The sequence below is a fragment of the Ctenocephalides felis genome, unplaced genomic scaffold (genome assembly GCF_003426905.1).
Source record: "Ctenocephalides felis isolate EL2017-DRISC unplaced genomic scaffold, ASM342690v1 CF-g0.4_SCAFFOLD_01886, whole genome shotgun sequence".
Lineage (NCBI taxonomy): Eukaryota > Metazoa > Arthropoda > Insecta > Siphonaptera > Pulicidae > Ctenocephalides > Ctenocephalides felis.
The window spans coordinates 53,757,302-53,780,388 of record NW_020538040.1 but is presented as its reverse complement, the minus strand read 5'-3'; the positions used below and the strand labels follow the sequence as shown (position 1 = coordinate 53,780,388).

The 23,087-nt window shown below is 29.9% G+C and overlaps 1 protein-coding gene and 1 long non-coding RNA gene across 2 annotated transcripts; one reads left to right on the top strand and one right to left on the bottom strand.

Annotated features, from left to right (window-relative positions):
* Positions 1–50: 50 nt before the first annotated feature.
* LOC113377936 lies at positions 51–19,890 on the bottom strand. Its single transcript, XR_003367122.1, has 4 exons — positions 19,608–19,890; positions 19,427–19,528; positions 19,287–19,352; positions 51–152 (listed from the first exon to the last, which is right to left on the bottom strand). It is a non-coding gene; the product is annotated as an uncharacterized LOC113377936 (long non-coding RNA).
* On the top strand, positions 6,680–16,427 carry LOC113377935 (transcription factor Sp4-like). The gene is made up of 11 exons (XM_026618398.1): positions 6,680–6,792; positions 6,900–7,025; positions 7,312–7,441; positions 9,458–9,666; positions 11,345–11,632; positions 11,781–11,960; positions 12,110–12,290; positions 12,686–12,893; positions 14,949–15,092; positions 15,162–15,306; positions 16,057–16,427. The coding sequence occupies exons 1-11, from the start codon at positions 6,733–6,735 to the stop codon at positions 16,171–16,173; spliced, it is 1,788 nt and encodes a 595-aa protein (XP_026474183.1). The 5' UTR covers positions 6,680–6,732; the 3' UTR covers positions 16,174–16,427.
* Positions 19,891–23,087: the final 3,197 nt, after the last annotated feature.

Here is a 23,087-nt window from a genome sequence, read left to right as displayed (position 1 = left end):
TTTCATAAAAAATAATGAAAAAAATCTTACAGATGCTCCAAATACTACAAATACATGCGGATGGCTTCCGTCAAAATGTGTGCCTTCCAACTCCATCCTACTCGATTTCAGAGAGTTCCTTATCAATGCTAAACTCTGCTGCACACCATTTTCTGAAATTACAACATTTAATGTTATGACATAACCCCATTATTAATGCAAATTATAATTAATGCAAAACACATTATTAATGCAAAAAAATCCGTCCTTAAAATGTACTTGACTCATTTCTCCGCTTTGAGAGTCGCCTATAGGCGACATTCACAGGACTACCTGTGTGTACGAGTGTCGCCTTTAAACGACATGTAGTATGTCGACCCTTGCTTAAAGATTTATCACTGTGAGTCTATTGATAATTCTGACACAAACTATTGAGATCTTCAGAAATGTAGTTTTTCATTTTTAAATACATTTTTATTGAGAAAGAATGAAAAATCTTAAAATATGTTGTGCCGGGGTCCATTCAGTAGCGCTACTAGGCGACTCACTATTCCGTATAGCAGCGTCTCTATAAAACAATGTTACCCAATAATAATAGATTTGTTATTTCAAGTAGGTTGATTTTATTATCATTACATGCATATTAGGGAGATGATTAAACCATCAACTTTAGATGATCCAAAGAGTTATTGCAAACCAAACGTTAACAAAATTGTATATCCTTTACAATACGGCGAAATTAATATTGCATATAATAATTTGTGTTTTTGCTTAAATGCAATCAGATACGATCTAAATAACTTCCTAATATGATATCATAGATTCTTAATATGATATCGTAGATTATAATAAAAGGGATCAATGCGATAATAATTATTTTGATAATTAAGCATAAAATATTATTTTGACCAAAAAATATTATATACTTCAATGTTCAAATTATACTGCAGTATACGTGACTATATATTAATGATATAGAATTGCAAGTCATTCCTTGAACATTAATAGATTTTTTTCTTTAATTAATACATTTTATAAAAATAGTTTTCATTTCCTTAATAGATACTTTTATTTCAGTTGTTAACGATCGTGTACGTTTATTTTGATAAAATTACAATAGGAAATGAGTAATCGCTACAAAACGGCCAGAAACAATATTAAGAGTGAAATTACTATGTGAATGTTTTTAGTTATTCTTTTTGGTTACCATGTTACGAACGAAAGTAATTTATGAACGAACACAAGTAAATTTATACATATCACACACACATAATTTATATATAAATTTATAATTAAAACAATGAAAGATAACACCGAATACTCACTATGTATTTTATAAAATACAAACTAAACAAAATAAAATAACACCTAAACCATAACACTGCAACACGAGTGGCAAGAATACAATAGAGTCATTGATGCCGAGCAGACACAGTAGATGGTAGAGCAAAATAACGCAATTAGAATTGCCAATTATTGTAATTATTGACCATTATTCGCCAATGCTAACAATTTTTTACGCAACATACCTGTTTTACCGTTCATTGTCGGAATATTTAGGTTAACCTCGCACGAAATCCGGACAACCTCTATCGATTGGCTGCTCCAGCACTCTCACTAACTAACCAGCGCAACGTATCGAACTATAATGTACATATACTCTTGAACAAATGCTTTCCATTCACATTCAATAACTTTTATAATTCGTTCTAGCATACAAGGTCGTTCACCGAACGGATAAGACATACATCACGCCACAGTTGGATGCAAGACTTTTATATCAAATGTTATTAATTTATATTTATTGTTTATATTTTATATTTATGCAACAATTCATTTGATGAATAGAATGCAATTGAAATTCGAATAGCAACGTTGAATGTTATCATTTGATTGTGTCTCTCTTGTGCAAGCGCACTTTGAATTATGCCAGTTAGTAACTGTAAATAACTGTTACACGGTGCGAAAAGCCCTTTCATCACCAGCAAATCATGAATTTGACGCGATATTTAGTTACTCCAGTTTGAAATAATAATTTTTTTCAAACATTTTTTAACCGTCCCTCTCTTCCTCTTGGTTTTCCAAGAGAGAATTTAAAATTCCTCTCCTCCACCAAACATCACATGTATTTTTAGCACATACGAAAAATCTCAGGTAAAAAATAAATACACGCGATATCTTGAAAAACCTTTTCCCTTGTGATATTTTATGATTTTCAGTCAACCCCCTCCTTTGAGGCCCCAAGTAATTGATGGACGGCCCCTCATATATGCCTTATATTGAGCGAGGATCTTAGCTACAATAATTATTGGAAAATTTTACTAATTATTCGTAATAATAAATGTTATTCTTGACAAGATATTACCAACTACTTCTATTAAAAATGTATTATGGCTACCCCTATATTCATGTACAAGTTCAAATAAACATGTTTTTATAAAAAAATAATTTTCATGCAATCAGAAAAATCAATTGTCCGCTCATTGTCCTCAGATCCAAGAACATCTATAATCTAGAAAAGGCCGTCAAGTGAGAAAAGGGCTTGGTTACTTCAACTGTTATTTTCTTGTAATTGTATATATATTTTATTATACCACACGTTAAAAATCATAAACAGTCCGAACAATCTAGCTATCTTAGGATCAAAAGGGGTCATAGTATGTTTAAACCCGAACTAAAGCCTGATTAAAAAAAGTTAGTAACGAATTTTATAACTGTTACCAATTAATGATTATGTTATCGCATTAATTTCCTTTACACTGTGCAATATAAAGCGTATGTGTCGCGTGGTTGCAATAATCGCGAGAAGTCACTTATCTCATGTTTGCATAACATATCTTCTACTCACAATGGTAATGTTTGAATAATTTAGATAAACATGGTTAGAAAATTAAAGAAATTTATATCTTGAAATTGAACGAGAAATTCGCGTTATGTATTAATGCTTACAATCAAAATTATTTATTACGATTCGAATGCAGAGTACAGTGTTTTAATTATGCATTACTAATGAAATGAAGATAAGATTCAGTGATAAGAAAATATTTCAATTGCTCACAAATGAAATTATTGAAAACAATGCTGGTTTACAATGTTATGTACTTTAATTTTCATACGTCATAGTGCGATCGATCAACCGAAAAGTAGAAAAAATAAATTTGTACACTCTTTGAAAGAGGCTAATAGTTTTTTGATCAAGTCATTTGCTGATCAAAAATGATCATTATGAAACATTCAAGAGATTGCAATAATATGTATTATTAAATTTCTACCAACATTGAAAATGTTCAAAACGCTCTATACTTTAAACAAAGGAATTAACTTTTCAAATGGATTTTTTTTTTATTTTGGATATTCAAAACGTGCCTGGATTTATCGTTACGAACCGCACCATGAAAACAATTTGAACATGCTATCAATTTATATTACTTTCACTATCGGACTAAAATTGATTTTTATAATATTCAGGATTCCAAAAAGTTCAAGCATTTCATTTTTTTTTAATTTTAAATACATTGGTTTATTTTACCTTACTTCGTACTTCTAATTCTATTTTTTTCACGAAGAAAATTGACAAATTTTAAAATATTTTAATTATTTCTTTAAATTGTTCTAATAATTCTAAATGAAAACAGCAATTTTAAAATCAATGGCAATATTTTATTAAATAAACCCACAGCATCATCTTATGTCCTCCTTATAATTTATATTATAAACACAATATTTTAACTGTAATATCAAAATTATTTAGAAATCCGGAGGTTGCAACAATTTGCTTTAAAGCTATTATTATATGATGAACTTAACTTGGCACATGCCTGCCTAGATTTCCTTACTATCTGAAGTATGTAGGCATAGATAAGTATATATTGCTACCTAATTTTTGTTCTTAAAGATAACAGAGGATTACTAAGAAACGACGACATTAAATTAAATTTGCCATTTCAAATAACATTTTGTTGAAATAATTTTTTTCAAATCTATCAATTGCATAACTTTTTGGTCTATTCCTGAAAATTATAGTTGATATAATTATATTTATATTTCATTTTGAACCGGTCAACTAAATTACTCTTAATAAACTCGAATAATGTAATCTCATTTTCTAGTTTGATAGATGGATTTTTCTAAATTTCATAGAATACTTTTGCTTCTAATATTAAATTAATATGTAGCGATTTGTTATAATAACTGGGTGCCACAAGTAATCTAATTCGCATCATTCAGTACTTGTATCAGGCTTCCATTTTTCCATATTGCTTTTCTATGTGCCGACTCTTACCATTGGCGGATCTAGCTTTGGCGCTAGGAGGGAGTCACATAATTAAATTATGTATAGAACATATATTCGCAATACGGTTAAAAAATCTTTAAATTTTAGGAGCCTTTGACTCCGCCGTTTGTCTATAATAAGTTACATATTGAATTTATAGAATGTGTTTGGTAACAAAATACATAAATAAAATCATTATGAAAAATTTTTATTGCTGAATTTGTGTTCTATGTAAGTCTTAAGTCAAACTCAGGGGGGGGGGGTCATGACCTCTCCCTGGATCCGCCACTGACTCTTACAATAATAAATTAGAAGTGTGCCAGAGAAACCTACTTTGCTATTTTCCATAGTCATTTATTAGCCAGGAGTCTCCGGATGTAACCAAAATTAAGGATATGCAGAACAGCGCAGTGAGAGCGATTGAAGGTCTCTCGAAAGCCTTGCAGGCCTATGTTCGAGAAATATAAAATTTTAACCAACACAAACATTCATATGTGACAACAACCGATTGTGGTGCATGCGGACAAATCAAATCAAATTGAACAGCGATAATCGTAGACCAAACAAAAATTCTTTTGGTTTTTTTCGCGAAATAAGCTGATTCTTGAAATTCGTATTACTTATTTGACATCTTTTTGAAACCTTTGAAACTTCGTTGTAAACAAAATGTTAACGATATATAGAAAATATATTTATTTATTTATTCATAAGCAAGCCGTAATCAATAATAATAGATATTATTTCAGGCTCTTGTCAAGCTTATTCATAGTAATATTAAAAGGATAGTAATTTTATAATAATCATAGTAGCTGCACGAATTTCGCTTCTGAAAAAAAAAGAGCTGAAAAAAAGCATTGGAACATTAAATACAATGTTCATCATAAAGTTCAGCATATTAAAGTCTATTTGACCACCAGTCAAGCTCAAAATTCTTGCACAAGGTTGAAAGTTAGAATCATTTAAAACCGTAAAAAATTTAAATTAATAAAATAGCAATAAAAGAAATATGGTTGTACAGGCGATCAAATGGTCAGACTACATAGATAAAGGATAAGGATTATGCAAGAAAATAGTTATTGAAATCAAATTGAGAAAATTCAGTAATGTCATAAAAAGCTAATTCTTTAAAAAGTTTAACTAGGGAAGCATGAAATTTTTTGCTGTCTAAGTTTCACATATTGAGTGGAAGTTTATTCATAAGCTGAATACCTAAACCGTCGATCGTATTGAAAGAGCTGGGCTAATTTATATGTGAGCGCCTTAATAAGTTTGTGTCTAGTGTTGTAGTTTGAGGAGGACGAAGCCATATCAAAAAGTTTCGAATTGTTTTTGATGAAACTTAATGTTACCAGCAGAAAAATGCATGGGACAGTTAGAATATTGTATTTTTTAAATATGGGTCTGCAGGAGGCTTTACTGGGCAAGGAAAAAATTATTCGAATAGCTCTTTTCTGAAGCCTAAATATTTTAATTAGTTCGGATGAAAAACCCCAGAATTGGATGTCGTATGAAACGTGAGAATAAAAGTTGCTATAATAAACTGAAAGTAAGCAATTTAAACCAAGTCTGGGTTTTAGGGTGCGCAACATGAAACATGTTCTAGATAAAGTTGGTGATAGTGAGATAGAGATATGATCAGATCATTTTAAATGATTATTAATATGGATACCAAGAAACTTTGATACTTGCGAAAAATTATATGCTGAATTATTGATGGTTAAAGAAGTAATATATTGGATAAACGATTTTTTGTACAAAAAGATATGATTTGGGTCTTATCATTATTGAGGACTAGATTATTTTCACAAAACCATTTCGCTATTTGTGACATAACCACGCTTAATTTATGTTGTAATTCATCAAGAGATTTGGCCTTGATGAAAACGCTGGTATCATCCGCAAAAAGAATAAAATCACAAAGTGTACAATAAGGTAAATCATTTATATATATGAGAAATAAGAGAGGCCCTAAAATTGATACTTGGGGCACACCCAATGTACTTGACAATTTATCCGAAATTATTTGCTCGTGATCGTTATTTAAGTAAACGCTTTGTGTTCGATTAGACAGGTAAGATTCAAATCGTTTGAGCGAACGTCCGCGAATACCATAATTTTCTAATTTGTCAAGAAGTCTTTGATGAGAAATACTATCAAAAGCTTTAGACAGATCGCAAAATATTGCAGTACAATATGTGGCTTCTTCGAAGGAGTCAATGATGTTATGAACTAAATTATAAATCGAGTGGGAAGTAGAATGGTTCTTTCGGAAACCGTGCTGATTCTTGAACAAAATATTATATTTATTGAGAAAAGACGTTAATCTAGTATGCAAGATTTTTGTATTGTATATATAATGCTATAAAAAATTTCAGGTTATAACATTACAACAGTTACAAAGCTTTTTGCCCGGCGGCTTGAATCAATTAGAGGCATCCCAAGTCCAAGCTCAAGCACAAACTACACCAGTGAAATCATTTATGACACCTCAGGGGCAACAAGTACTGCAGGTCCAATCGATGTCACCACAATTCATGCAGGTACATCTAATACTCTCGAATCATTAAGCATAAACTTTATATAATTTTAGTTTCAATATCTACCTCTACCTCAAATGATCATCTAGTTATTTTTTTAACGTTATTAGGGTGGCCAAATATTATCTTCAGGAGCTCCTAATCTAGCTTATAGTGTAATGCAGCCGATACAAACTGTCACAGTAGACGGCCAAGAAGCAATTTATATTCCCGTCTCAATGGCCAATGCAGCTCAGGTAATTTGTGAAATGAAATTAAATCGCACGTAAAAAATGCATATGTTGTTGGTTTAAAATCCATCAAGTCATACGAACAGGTTGCTTCTACTCGAAGAATCATATATAAATGTAGCGCACTGGTATTATTGCTGATATTATGTACTTGTAATTTTTTTTTTCGTTCTGCTGTACTTGATTAACATTTACAATTCACCGAAGTTGAAATGGTTCAATTTTGATATTTCAAATTTTGTATTTATCTGAAATAAATAACCAAATATGAAATACGTATACAATCTTTCAGACGATACAAATAGGCGGTCAGCAAGCATTATTGACACCGGCGGGCCAAATAATTAGAACACCGCAAGGCACTGTGCTACCTGCGAATTTGCTACAAGGAATGACTGCCCAGACCGTCCAATTACCGAATGGTAAATAAACTATTTTGATTCTTTAGTTTTGATTACGAAAAACTCTTTCATGTCGTTTATAAAACTCAAATGGTAATCGGTTTATTAGATTGTCTGGTTTTGGTTGAACTATTATTTCTATCGCTTCTATTGATTCTAGCCATGTAATGTGTTTGATATTCGTTGGTTGTTCACATTTAAAAAATTCACATTTAGTTCAATTCAAATTTAAACAGTAATATTCTAATATGAGCTTAGAGTTGGGGTGTGACAAGTAGATAATATTTTCATCAATCAAAAAATGAATTTCAGAAACTGATGTTGGTACATGGTGATACCCCAGCTAATATTTTCCTTAATATTATTTATTGTATTTCTACTCTAATCAAACTTTCTGATGTATTTGTTATCTTTATGACCGCGCAATGTATTCTGAAAATTCTTACTCGCGGGATTGTCATTTGGTTATAGCAATTACTGTTTGTAATTTTATTGATTAAGGCGTACTTAAGATTCTGATTCTATTATATTGAATATAATCAAATACATGACTTGAGAGCCATCTTAGACCAGAGTGATTTTCTTCCCTAACATAACTTTAGGAGTACCGTATCATTTAAAAGAGAAAAAAAAATTAGATTAAAAATCCACGGCAAATCGATTAGAAGTCCACGACAAATACATCAGGAAGCAAAAAGTGTGCAAATACCGCTGCACCCTTTACTAACACCAACTAACACATGCGGTCATTCTGTATTTTGTGCATTTCTCTTCCTTTAAGCTGCTTCTAACCCTGCAATCATAACAATACCCGGCACCAACATTCAGATTCCGCTAAGCGGGTCTCAAGGAATAGCTTTCCCAGGAGGTAATATTACGATACCAGGTTTGAACACATCAACTAACTCCGGACAACAGCAGCAACAGAATAATACTTCAGGAGGAGGAACTACAATAACTATACCTGGGACAAATATTCAAATCCAGAGTCCTGTACAACAAAATTCGCAACAGAGTAACAATAGTAGTACTGCCAATAAAGACACTGCCAAATTAGAAAGCTCAGGTAAAAAGAAGAGAAGAACAACCCCTTATTGCTTTTTGCTTTCCACAGCTTATCTCACATTGCTTCTTGGGACTGGTTATGTGGGCTTATTAATTTGGTTTGGAATAAGAATCACCCAATATGTATCAAACTAATTTTCTTAAAATATATTATAGGACAAAATTTTGAAACTTGTTCTTGAAAAATTATCATGAATGTACGCCAAAATCGTATTAATAATTTTTAAATGCCTAACAAAATTTGAGAGTTGTGCTTTTTGTTACAAGATTTTCAATTAAATATTCAATATATCATATAACTTAACGTAACGTAACTTTGACTTCAATTACAATAAAAAATATGGGAGCGGAATTCTTGATCAAATATTTTATCACAAAAAAAATACATAATGCAATAATGATGATAATTTTGAATATTAAATCATTTTCATTATTAAAAACAATAGTTTACTCTTCTATATTTAAATTGGCCGATTAGACCCGCAACACAAAATGAAAAAAATGCTTTATCTAATAATTGTGTAATTGACAATAATTATGTTGCATTAGCTGTTGTAGATTAGACCAGTTCGAATAAAACCGCCGCGTTAACTTTTTTGTTTGATTGATATTTTTTTATAGTCACGACAAGAAAAGTGTTGAGAAATTGGAACAAATATGCTCATTTTGATGTCTCAGTGTCGATAATTCATATTACATGCTTTCAAACAAAAGAAAATCCTTTAAAATGGCTTATATTTTATTAAAATAGTATGATAGAATCGATTCCATCACCGTAACGACACGTGCATTGAACATACTAAAATGTATGAAATATAAACTATTTTAAGGTTTTAGTAGTTGGCATATATCGGCCCCTGACATAATATTGATGTTGCTTTTGTTTATTCTTGATGTTTTTGCCTAGAATAGATTTCGCGCTTTCATTTTTTATCAGCACCAGTATTGATTGAAGAACAATTTACTCCTCAGGCCAAAATGTTTCGGTACGATCTCCTATGCCTCAAGTAGTGCAGTTCGCTAATGCGATGGCTGCCCAAACAATACCGGTACAAGTTCCTGTGAGCACGCCTAACGGGCAAACAGTTTTGCAGACCGTCCATTTCCCATTGCAAGCGTTTGCTGGAATTCCTGGTCTAGTGCAACCGCAGATGCAAATAATACCGCAGTTAGCAGCACAGGTTTGTCAAAATTTTATATAATAACATTGGAAGTTTCTTCTATCAATGCTTTGTCAACTAACTAGTTGGTTTGGTATTTAGCCTTGAGGCAAGTTACATGAACTTCCCGAAATGTGTAAATAATCGACTTAATCAAAAAAAATGTGTAAATAATATACTTCATTAATCCTACTTTAAAAAAACGATAATAATTTTAGCAAACTTTGACGAATTTTTAAAATTAAACTACTTGTCGTTAGGCCGTAATATTACAGTAAGTTCTATAAGACCATGATGTATATCGCCAAAAAAAATTCCATGAAAATCGGCTTAAATTTTTTTTTCAACAGTTAATTACAAGAAAACGGCTCGGTAGATTTTCACCTAAAATTAATCAGTACCATTCCCAACTAATATCTTCCGAACAGTTTTCGATATTTTAAAATCGGTTCGGTAGGATGAGCTTAAATGTCGACGAAAATTTAACACTTTTTTTCAACAGTTAATTACAAGAAAACGGCTCGATAGATTTTCACCTAAAATTAATCAGTATCATTCCCAACTAATATCTTTCGAACAGTTTTTGATATTTTTAAATCGGTTCGGTAGGGTGAGCTTAAATGTCGACGAAAATTTAACACTTTTTTTCAACAGTTAATTACAAGAAAACGGCTCGGTAGATTTTCACCTAAAATTAATCAGTATCATTCCCAACTAATATCTTTCGAACAGTTTTTGATTTTTTAAAATCGTTCGGTAGGATTGAGCTTAAATGTGGACGAAAAGTTTTTTTCAAATTACAAAGAAACGGCTTGGCAGATCGTTGCACAAAACTGACAAACGATAGTCCTCACAGAAATACATCAAATGGCTTTTAAATTTCTAAAATCGGTTCAGGCGTTTTTGAGAAAACGTCGATCAAAAGTCTAATTTTGACAAATGCCAAAAAGACCATACTGATTTTTGCAAACTTTGACGAATTTTTAAAGCTGAACCAGTTGTCGTAGGGCCGTAGTATTTTAGTATGATCTAGAAGACTATGGTATCTACCGTCAAAAAATAATCATGAAAATCGTCGAAATTTTTTTTTTTAAACTTTATTACAAGAAAACGGCCCGGCCGATCTCTACCAAAAACTAATCAGCACGATTCCCAATCAATATCTTTCGAACGGTTTTTGAATTTTCTTAATCGGTTCAGAATTGCGGGCTAAAACGTGCACGAAAAATTTTTCACTTTTCTGCTATTTATAAAGAAACGTCTCGGCCGATCGTCCCACAAAACTGACAAACGATAGTCCTCGTCGAGATGCATCGAATGGCTTTTAAATTTTTGGAATCGGCCCAGCCGTTTTCGAGAAAACGTCGATTTACGGCAAAAAATCTGTTCACACACACATACACACACACACACACACACACACACACACACACACACACATACTTTTTCCAAATTTGGTCTCATTCGATTCAGAATGGCTTGAAACGTCGAGAAAACATAAAATTAGAGAATCGGATTTTTTTATGAAAACATAAACTTCTCCTTCGGGAAGTTAATGAAGCTTATTTAGATTTTCTACTTAAATTTGCATCAGTTTATTTGATACATTTATAAATTTAGATAATCTTAATAAGTTTGTACATATATAAATAGTTCTTTGTAAATATAAATTGTTTTAAATAATTTTTGTTTCCAATAGTCACAAGTGGCAAATGTCATTAATTCAAATGGACAAATACAACAAATACAACTAACGTCTTTGGCTGGCTTGCAAGCTGCACAAGTTCAAGCACAGGCTCAAGCTCAAGCTCAGGCTCAGGCTCAGGCACAGGCACAGGCACAGGCCCAAGCACAGGCTCAAGCACAGGCTCAAGCTCAAGCTAATCAATCTCAACAAAGTGTTCTGTCCCAAATTGCCACGGCGAATAATAACGCGGCTAACACATCCACATCGTGGAATAGCACCGCCCCGACTTCATCAACGCAGGTAATTGAATAAATTTAATCATAGGTAATATGATTTATGCTATTCCATAAAAGCATAATATTATAAATCACTCAGTTACTCAGTAATTTTTTTTAGATTATAAAAAGTATTAGGTTTCCGTGTGTTAATCAACATAAAAATTTTACAGACTGTCTCAGCTCCTAGTTCTCTGAACACTTCAATCACTACAGATTCACAGACAGCAAATTTATTACAAAACCAAAGTCAACCAATCACTATAACTGGGCCCAATGGTCAGCAATTAACTGTTGTCCCAGGAAATGGTATAAATATTGGGCAATTGAGATCTGGAGCAAATATTATACAGGTATGTTCTTTGAATCAATATTAAGAAATGATTCCTTTAAAGACAAACTTGTCAACGAAGAATTATAAGTTTAAGAATTTGCTATTTTTTTTTATCACCTTTTACCTTATGACCTTATTTATGCTTATGACTTATTAAATTTTATACAGGTGCCCAATTTATCCGCTCTGCAATCAATACCAGTGCAAAACATTCCCGGAATTGGTAATGTACAAGTCATACCAGCAAACGCCTTAAGTCTGGGTGCTCAATCTCAATTAGGTTTAGCATCATTACAAGGGCAACAGAACACACATTCCATTGCACACGAAACAAAACCGCAAATAATAAGTGGGTATATATTAAAAAAAAAAAAAAAAAGAATATACATAGAACCAAAATAACACAATTATTTTAAAATTTTTGTAAATTGTTCAGATGTCATTGTTTGATGGATTCCAAATATTTCCAAATAATTTCAATTTTTAGTTAATGACTACAGCATAAATGATTGACATGAAAACAAACACATTGTTTTGACTTTAGATTTTTTTTGTTTGCAATGTTTAAAATTTTGGATTTGAATATGGAAAATTAAAAAATTATTTTTCTTCAACTGAATTAGACAAGCATTTGAAAACCTGCTTTGGAATAAGAAAATAACTGTGAAAAGATTATGTAGGAATATTTATGACAATTAGAACTTATTTTAAATTTATATTTAATTTATTAATTATGAATTACAGCTGGACAACAAATACAACAAGATCCTAATGACCCAACAAAATGGCAAATAGTCACAACGGCCAGTAATTCACCACCTATTTCAAACTCAGGAAATATGAACTCGCCATCACAAAATATTGGAGCTACTGATGACCCTGATAATCCCACTCCTAAACCAAGGTTACGAAGGGTTGCTTGTACCTGTCCTAATTGCAGAGATGGGGAACGGTAAGTCACTAACAAGCATTGTACTGAAGTAGTATTTCATAAGTAAGTTCATTAACCCCACTATCAGACCTCAGATATGTTAACTTATCACAATTCTTTGACTTTACAATGGGTAAGAAACACAATTATAACCACTAGTCATTGCACACAAGGACACAACATGTCTTGCCTTATGTTTTATATTATAATCAAAAAGAATCTAAGCAGGTTATTATTGTGCAGTTATAATAGAAGAAATTTTATTATATATGATCTTTCTATATGTTTATAGCCTTCATAGAACTAACATAAAATATTTGCCTTTCACAGCTATAGTTTACAAATTATGTTTAATTTAATCAAAAGAAAATGTAGGATTGGAGTTCACTATTTTCAATCTCAAGTTACTAGATTACCATGGAATTATAAATAATTCAGGGAAGAATGTAACACAAAAAACTTTCTTAAATTGACATTGCCAGTTAACATAATCAACTGCACAAATGCAAAATAGAGTCTTATGTAGAGCCATACTTTGCATTTGTGTATAGTATAGTAGTCATATCATGTTAAGACACTTTCTCTATTGCGCGTTTCACTTCACTTTTCCATTATGGACTTCCACATTACAAGAGCTATACATATTCATAATCATGTTTAAAATTCAATGCTTAATAAACCTCGAACAAAAGCAGCCATACAAATGCAGAATCATGTAAATGTAGAATCATAATTCTAGTCTTACATTGCACTCATGTAGCCGATCATGACACGGAAACCTCATTTGTTACTTTTAGTCTTGCCTTGTCAAATAGCTAAACTGTTTTTTAGCTAACCTTTCAAATAATTAATCTCTTTATCGTACACATTTAAATTTCCGTAGAAAAATAATAATTGTTATAGCGATTTATAGCTAATCCTAATAATACATTATTGAACAAAAAACGGTACACACATACACACACGCAACCTTTTTCAAATATGTTCTTTTTCGATTCAGAATGTCTTGAAAAGGCGAGAAAACATAAAATTAGCAAATCGGATTTTTTCGCGAAAATAAACTTCTCCCTTAGGAAGTTAATAACGGAAAGGGTATAAAACTATAATTTTGATTTTTTTCCTATAGCGTATTCAGCTTTTGAATTAGCTTATAAAATTATCAGCATATATTATTTTCAAAGAATCTTTCACGTTTCTTCAATAATGATAGATACGTATTTGCAAAAAATGTTATATTTCAAAAATGTAAAATATTCCAAATTGTTTGAAATTATTTCAAAATTGAAAACAATTTATATGTAGACTTTCCAGAATTTATTCATATTTAAGATTATTCACATGAAATTTGTCCACAATGTGGAAATTAAAGCAGCTTTGAATGTTTATCAATTTTAATTAAGAAGAAAATATATTACACAGATTGTTTAACTTAATTTTGGGGAAAAAGTAAATAGATATCTATCGATCTTAACATGATGCCCATATGAATGCAAAATAAGGTCTTATTCGCTAGCCTTACTTTGCATCTACATGGGTACTATGACAAGTAGTATTACAAAATTGAAAAATATCAATGGAGTGGTGAAATAAGCTTAACTTAACGCCCACATGTATGCAAAATAAGGTCTTCAATTATAGCCATACTTTGCATTCAGGCAGGTGTTACGATAACTGACATCAAAATGGCACTTGAGTTATTAAATCATATTCGCGAAGTTCTGCTACACTGACCATACAAATATTAAACTAAATCTGAATTGCATTTGGAACAATTTACATAGATAACGATTATCTTTTTTTAATTAATGTATTTCACGAAGAAAGCAAGGCATTGCAACTATTGTAAACATTTCTCTGCATAACATTGATATAAATCTGAAGTGGAATATTATTTTAGTATTCCTTTTGCATTTATAAAGCTATCATGATAAAGAATATAAGTTTGAAATATTTAAATTTATAAATAAAATTAATATATAAAAAAAATAAAATGTATACCATGACACCATGTTACGTCAGTCAGTCCCCACATTTAATTACCCATAGAAGATTTGAAAATATGATTTCTATTTCCAGGCATACTGATAGAAAACGACAACATATATGCCACATACAAGGCTGTAATAAAATATATGGCAAAACTTCACATCTTAGGGCTCATCTGCGCTGGCATACAGGAGAACGACCTTTTGTTTGCTCTTGGCTTTTATGTGGTAGAAGGTGATATTTATTTTTCATACGTCTATTTTATTTTATAGTGAAAAATTACTTGACAAGTTTCTTATTCAGATTTACAAGGTCTGATGAACTACAAAGGCACAGAAGGACTCACACAGGTGAAAAACGATTCCAATGTCCTGAATGCAATAAAAAGTTCATGAGGTCTGATCATTTATCAAAACACATCAAGACTCATCAGAAGCAAAGAATAACTGTAAGTATGATGACTTTATTTGTTAATAAATATTAAGTAATTTCACAAAATTTTCTTGTGGCAGATAAAAGTAAGTGAAAAGGTGTAAAAGCCTAATGCAAAACAATTTTAAATCGTTTTATAATATTATTTCCAAGAAGTTTAAGAAAAACGTTCATGGTTTTGAGATAATATGTATGTTACACAGAGATGGCTTAATACTCATCGAATAAATAATCTATTGAAGCATAAATATGTTCATCGCAACACCCTAAATGTGCAAGTGTATATACATATACATGCATAAAGTCATGAAATCAAAAATTAAATAAAGTGTTCTTCTTTAATAAAGCTTGATATAATGGAAGAAGCTACCGAAGTCGAATTGAAAGGTTCCCAGTCAACAGAATCTCAAATATTATCGAAGAAAGAAATGTGGATGTCTGATTATAATCCACAACAGCAACATTTTACATTTAAACAAGTAGAAATAGTTCAGGTCAGCTTTGGTTTTATGTTTTGATTTTTTTTACATTAAATTATTATTTATTTAGTAAAGTAAATCAGGGATTTGCATGCTTCATTTAGGTACATTTATAAAGAATTATGCAGTATCATTTTTTTATAGTTCATTTCAATTAATTTATTTGGAGTAGATAAATTAATAATATTTTCTAAGTCCCACAGATCTTGAGAGCATTATAAAAAGAAATAAAAAATACAAAAAGGATTTTTCACAAAAAATGATTCAAACTGAAATTTTAATTGCAGGAAGCGGCTACTTGCACACAATCCATTACATCTGAAAGTGCTGATAGTTCAGATGAAAAGATGGTTCTATTACAAAATGAGGCCGATGAACCTGAAATAATAATTGGGACACAGTAGCCCAGGGCCATATTAGAAAATAATATTGTAGATAGCAGTTTTGAATTAAATGGACCCAATTTCATAATAGAATATGTAAAAATCGAAGATGAAATATTTGGGGTCAACTAAATTGTAAATAAAAATTTTTAGATTATGATGAATTGTATATAATTTTACCATAACTAGTATAGAATTAAAAATTAATTTATGACATAATTTATAAGTTTTACTTGAATTATTAAAAGCAAATAATGAGTTTTATATGTATAGTAACCTGGAATATATATTTTATACTATTTTAATAGACCTATGTGACTTGTTGATAATAAAAATTGTGAATAATAATGAAGAGAAATTGTACATAATAAAGAGAAATTGTAAATAATGATAATCAGACTATGTATTATTTTATATTATTTATATTTTCAGAGTTCAATGTCAGACTTATAGAAAGTCCTAATAATAAAATCACTCATTAGAAAAGCAATTTTCATAGGCAAAACAAAAATATTTACATTCATAGTTAAGATACTTACAGCCTAAATTTATCAGAATTCAAATCTATTATACCACACAGTATAAGAAGTTGATCACCAAAAGATCACAGATAATGTAAAAAAAAGCACAGTAAAATTCTTTACCAAATAGCCTGAATACAGAAATTGACATTTAAACTAATTGAGGGTAGTAATTAATTGAAAAAAAATAAAAAAGTTAAATAATATAAATACTTTCACTTGAGAAATTCATTAACCTTGATAATCATAAATACCAAGCAATTATAAAAAGAAGTTTAGAACTATACTCTGCATTATACTTCTCATTTATCGAAGACATTCATTCTACAGTCATACAGACCACAATGAGTTATCCAAGTACAATTTATAGCAAAAATGAAAAAGCAATGTAGATATGATAGATAGATTTATGTATAATAAATTCCAAAGGCGGAATGATAAAGTAGTTCTTTTGTTAACAGTAGGCATAAAAACTGTTAGTTGTTAAAATTATCTTGCATGCAATATGCAAATGTTTTTAAATAATATATTGCATTTCGGGTTATGACCAAAATAAATAATTATCATAAAGCACAAGCAATATATGAATAAAATGTTGGTTTTTAAGAGGAACTTTTAAAATTTATCAGAAACATCCTCTAACTACCATCCACTTTCTAGATGTTAGAATTTTCTTTCAGATTTATGTATAATAAATTCCAAAGGCGGAATGATAATGTAGTTCTTTTGTTAACAGTAGGCATAAAAAATGTTAGTTGTTAAAATTATCTTGCATGCAATATGCAAATGTTTTTAAATAATATATTGCATTTCGGGTTATGACCAAAATAAATAATTATCATAAAGCACAAGCAATATATGAATAAAATGTTGGTTTTTAAGAGGAACTTTTAAAATTTATCAGAAACATCCTCTAACTACCATCCACTTTCTAGATGTTAGAATTTTCTTTCAGATTTATGTATAATAAATTCCAAAGGCGGAATGATAATGTAGTTCTTTGTTAACAGTAGGCATAAAAAATGTTAGTTGTTAAAATTATCTTGCATGCAATATGCAAATGTTTTTAAATAATATATTGCATTTTGAGTTATGACCAAAATAAATAATTATCATAATGCAAGCAAAATATGAATAAAATGTTGTTTTTTAAGTGGAACTTTTACAACTTATCAGAAACATCCTCTAACTGCCATCCAATTTCTAGATGTAAACTAAAATTCACTTCCAAGCCATTTGCATAAAAATATACAATATTCCTATAATGAACATCATGACCACTTCAGTAAATCAAAAACAAGGATTACAGCACAAATTTCAAGATTTTGGTTTAATGTAAGGAACAGTTACAGCCATGCGCGCTCTATAAAAGGTAGAAGTTCTGGCAGCAATACATAGATTTTTGTTTTCAACGAAAATTATGTTAACTTCAATTTACCAATGAAGTGAAACGATATAATTACTTTCAAATATAGGAATTCCTGGTTTAAAAAAAATATCCACTATAAATGTGCAAAACCTAAATCAAAATTAGTCTACCTCACAACAAAAACATATATAGTGTGCACAGATATACTGTGCACAAATATAAAAAAAATCAACCTATTGAATCTGAATCACTTTTACCAGCCTTTGACTCTCCTAATTAGTAAGCAGATATTTTCATGTAGTAGGTGTATGTAGTGGGTGTATTCTATGTGATCGTAAAACTAAATGCACTTCTTATAGAAAATTCATTCTGGTATAAAAACATGATCTATATAGTATTCTGCACTAAGAGTAATCTGCAGTAGATAATTGTTCAGATACTACTGCATCTAGCAATCATTTTATTTTTTTATGTGCCATGAACAAACTAAATCAAACAACAAACCAAAAATCAAAAAAATATGCTAACAAATATAGAAAATTTTATAACGACATGGACCAAGCATCATTTCAATTAAACACCAACAACAAAAACAAACTTTAAAAATCATTTCAAATAAGTAGTTAGAAATCATGAATTCATAACACACACAGAAATAAAGTTGTGCAAAAAATAATGTTCTCCATCACAATGTTATAAGAAGTGAAACGCAGAAACAAAATAATTATTATGATATTATTTGAATATAATAGAAAGTTTTGGTTATTAAATAAGACAAAAAGTAAACTATTAAATGTTATCATGCATATGGATTGAATGTTGTAATTAATAGAGTAATAATAGAAATTATTCTGCCAAACCAGCATAAAAGTTTTTCATGCATAAATCACATATGCCCGCAGATGTAATTTATTACACTAGTTGAAGTAAAGATTACTTTTCAAAATTGATTTTAGCATATTCAAATTAAACATTATTGCTACACCTTCTTCATACAAACAGTATATTTGTAACAAAAATTATTTTCAAATAAATCTTTCAAGTATTTTTTTTACTGCACATTTATAATTTGATGAGCAATAAAAAAAAACTTTTCTATAGTATCATTGAATAGTGAGTATGTGGTTACATAAATGGGCTATGTGATGAAAAAAAATTACAATGTTATGAATGCCACACACAAACATGAGTCCAGCACTTCAAAACCATATCAAATGTATAACAAAAAAAAAATTCACACTTACATATCAAATGACATTCACAATTCAGTAACAGGAGACAGCAAAAGGTCGAGCACGTGTATTGTATCACTGTAATATAAATGGGATTGGATGAGAATCAGAATTAGGCATCAAGTAAAACATTTTATTTTGAAAGCAGTTACCTCTATATTAAAAAACCCGCTCGTTAGGAAACACTATGATCTCCAACACACATTTTGTCAAGAATGACTAAACTAAGCGTTTAAATAATATCATTTTTAAACCTGAAAAAAATGACGAACATTAGAACTCAAATTATTGCACACAAGATGTGCCTAAAACTATCGTACAAATACTACTCACCCGCACATTGTCATAAAACCACAAACAAAATAAAAACTTTAATTTAACATTAAGTTACCGAAAACGTATTAGTTATTATTATTAGTTATTATGTATTTAATATTATTCAGCCACTTTGCAGGTTAAAATAATAAAGGTTATGTTGCGAAAACGAAAAGAACGTTTAATAGTTTGATTATGCTTAGTTGTCGAACTTTACCAATTTCAAGATTAGGGTTATGTTATTGCGCAAAAACAGAAAATATTGTAGAATTTATAAAATTATAAACACCGAACTTAATAAGCTCTATAACACGTGAGAATTAAAAACGACTATATCTGATAGAGATACTAACACAATGAAATGAACATGCCGATTGCCGCTTAATGCCGCTCGGCAAACCACTGTTAAGATAGTAGCATTAGCATTAAACATGTTTCTGAACAATGAGCCAATGAGCGGCGCACTATTTCAAACGTTGCTCTAATGAGAAATGTTGTAACAAATTCCTGGTTTCTAGTAGAAACAATTAGTTTCTAGATGCATATATGTTCTGCTCAGTATAAAACGTAATTTAAATTTAGGACCATTTCAAATATTTCTGTAATAAGAATTTTTGTAGCCATTTCCTGGTTCAAAAACTATCAGTTTCTAGGAACATATGTTTTGATTAGTATAAAATGTTATTTTGAAATTTAGGACCATGCCAATTGTTCCTCTAATAAGAATTTCTGTGACTAATTCCTGGTTCAGAAACAGTTTCAAGTTACATATGTGTGGTTTAGTAGATATGCTATTTTAAAATTTAGGACCATTTCAAATAATTCTCTAATAAGATTTTGTGCCATTCCCTGGATTAAAAACTATCAGTTTCTAAGTACATATGTTTGATTAGTGTAAATGTTATTTTAAAATTTTAGGATCATGCTAATTGTTCCTCTAATAAGAATTTCCTGTGACCAATTCCTGGTTCAAAGAAACAGTTTCAAGGTACATATACGTGGTTAGTAGAAATGTTATTTTAAAATTTAGGTCCATTTTCAAATATTTTCTAATAAGAATTTTGTAGCCATTTCCTGGTTCAAAAACTATCATTTCTAGGAACATATGTTTTGATTAGTATAAAATGTTATTTGAAAATTTAGGACCATGTCAATTGTTCCTCTAATAAGAATTCTGTGACCAATCCTGGTTCAGAAACAGTTTCAAGTACATAGCGTGGGGTTTAGTAGAAATGTTATTTTAAAATTTAGGTCCATTTCAAATATTTTTCTGATAAGAATCTTTTGTAGCCATTTCCTGGATTAAAAAACTATCAGTTTCTAGGTTACTTATGTTCTGATTAGTGTAAAATGTTATTTAAAATTTAGGACCATGCGAATTTTCCTCTAAATAAGAATTCCTGTGACCAATTCCTGGTTCAGAAACAAGTTTCAAGTTACATATGCGTGGTTTAGTAGAAATGTTATTTAAAATTTAGGTCCATTTCAAATATTTTCTAATAAGAATTTTTGTAGCCATTTCCTGGTTCAAAAACTATCAGTTTCTAGGTACTGTGTTTTGATTAGTATAAAATGTTATTTTAAAATTTAGGACCATGCCAATTGTTCCTCTAATAAGAATTTCTGTGACCAATTCCTGGTTCAGAAACAGTTTCAAGTTACATATGCGTGGTTTAGTAGAAATGTTATTTTAAAATTTAGGTCCATTTCAAATATTTTTCTAATAAGAATTTTGTAGCCATTTCCTGGTTTAAAAACTATCAGTTTCTAGGTACTTATGTTCTGATTAGTTAAAATGTTATTTTAAAATTTAGGACCATGCGAATTGTTCCTCTAATAAGAATTCCTGTGACCAATTCCTGGTTCAGAAACAGTTTCAAGTTACATATGCGTGGTTTAGTAGAAATGTTATTTTAAAATTTAGGTCCATTTCAAATATTTTTCTAATAAGAATTTTGTAGCATTTCCTGGTTCAAAAACTATCAGTTTCTAGGAACATGTGTTCTGATTAGTGTAAAATGTTATTTTAAAATTTAGGACCATGCCAATTGTTCCTCTAATAAGAATTTCTGTGACCAATTCCTGGTTCAGAAACAGTTTCAAGTTACATATGCGTGGTTTAGTAGAAATGTTATTTTAAAATTTAGGTCCATTTCAAATATTTTTCTAATAAGAATCTTTTGTAGCCATTCCTGGTTTAAAAACTATCAGTTTCTAGGTACTTATGTTCTGATTAGTGTAAAAATGTTATTTTAAAATTTAGGACCATGCGAATTGTTCCTCTAATAAGAATTCCTGTGACCAATTCCTGGTTCAGAAACAGTTTCAAGTTACATATACGTGGTTTAGTAGAAATTTATTTTAAAATTTAGGACCATTTCAAATATTTTTCTAATAAGAATTTTTGTATTCATTTCCTGGATTAAAAACTATCAGTTTCTAGGTACTTATGTTCTGATTAGTGTAAAATGTTATTTAAAAATTTAGGACCATGCGAATTGTTCCTCTAATAAGAATTCCTGTGACCAATTCCTGGTTCAGAAAACAGTTTCAAGGTACATATACGTGGTTTAGTAGAAATGTTATTTTAAAATTTAGGACCATTTCAAATATTTTTCTAATAAGAATTTGTATTCATTTCCTAGATTAAAAACTATCAGGTTTAGATACATATATGTTCTGATTAGTGTAAAAGTTATTTTAAAATTTAGGACCATGCTAATTGTTTCTCTAATAAGAATTTCAGTGACCAATTCCTGGTTCAGAAACATTTCAAGGTTATAATATATATGTTGTTTAGTAGAAATGCTATTTTAAAATGTAGGACCATTTCAAATATTTCTCTAATAAGAATTTTTGTACCCATTTCCTGTCAAAAACTATCAGTTTCTAGGTACAATATGTTCTGATTAGTGCAAAATGTTATTTTAAAATTTAGGACCATGCCAATGGTTTCTTGAATAAGAATTTTTGTAGCCAATTTCCTGGTTCAAAAACAGTTTCTAGCTACATATATGTTATGCTTAGTAGAAAATGTTATTCTAAAATTTAGGACAATTTCTATTGTTCTTCATTTAGAATTTCTGTGAACAATTCCTGGTTCAAAAACTATCTGTTTTTAGGTACATATATGTTATGTTTAGTAGAAAATGTTATTTTCTGAAAAGAAATATTCTTAGTCCATTTTCATGTAAAGTTATTAGTACAACTTGGTATATCTGAAATGTTACATATAAAAATTATAAAGAACAAAGCAGAAAAAAAGAATAAATTAAAATAACATATTATATTATCATAATGTTATAAATAATTATAAAATCTTATAAAGGGTAGATATAAATATTTCTAAATCATAATATAACTAGAAGTAAAATCTATTTCAATTTGATCATACACATCAGATCGTTAATACAATCATTTTCATGACAATAGAGCCACATATTCAAATAATGTTATCAAATATGTGCTAAAGAATTGAATTGTAAAATTATTCATTAA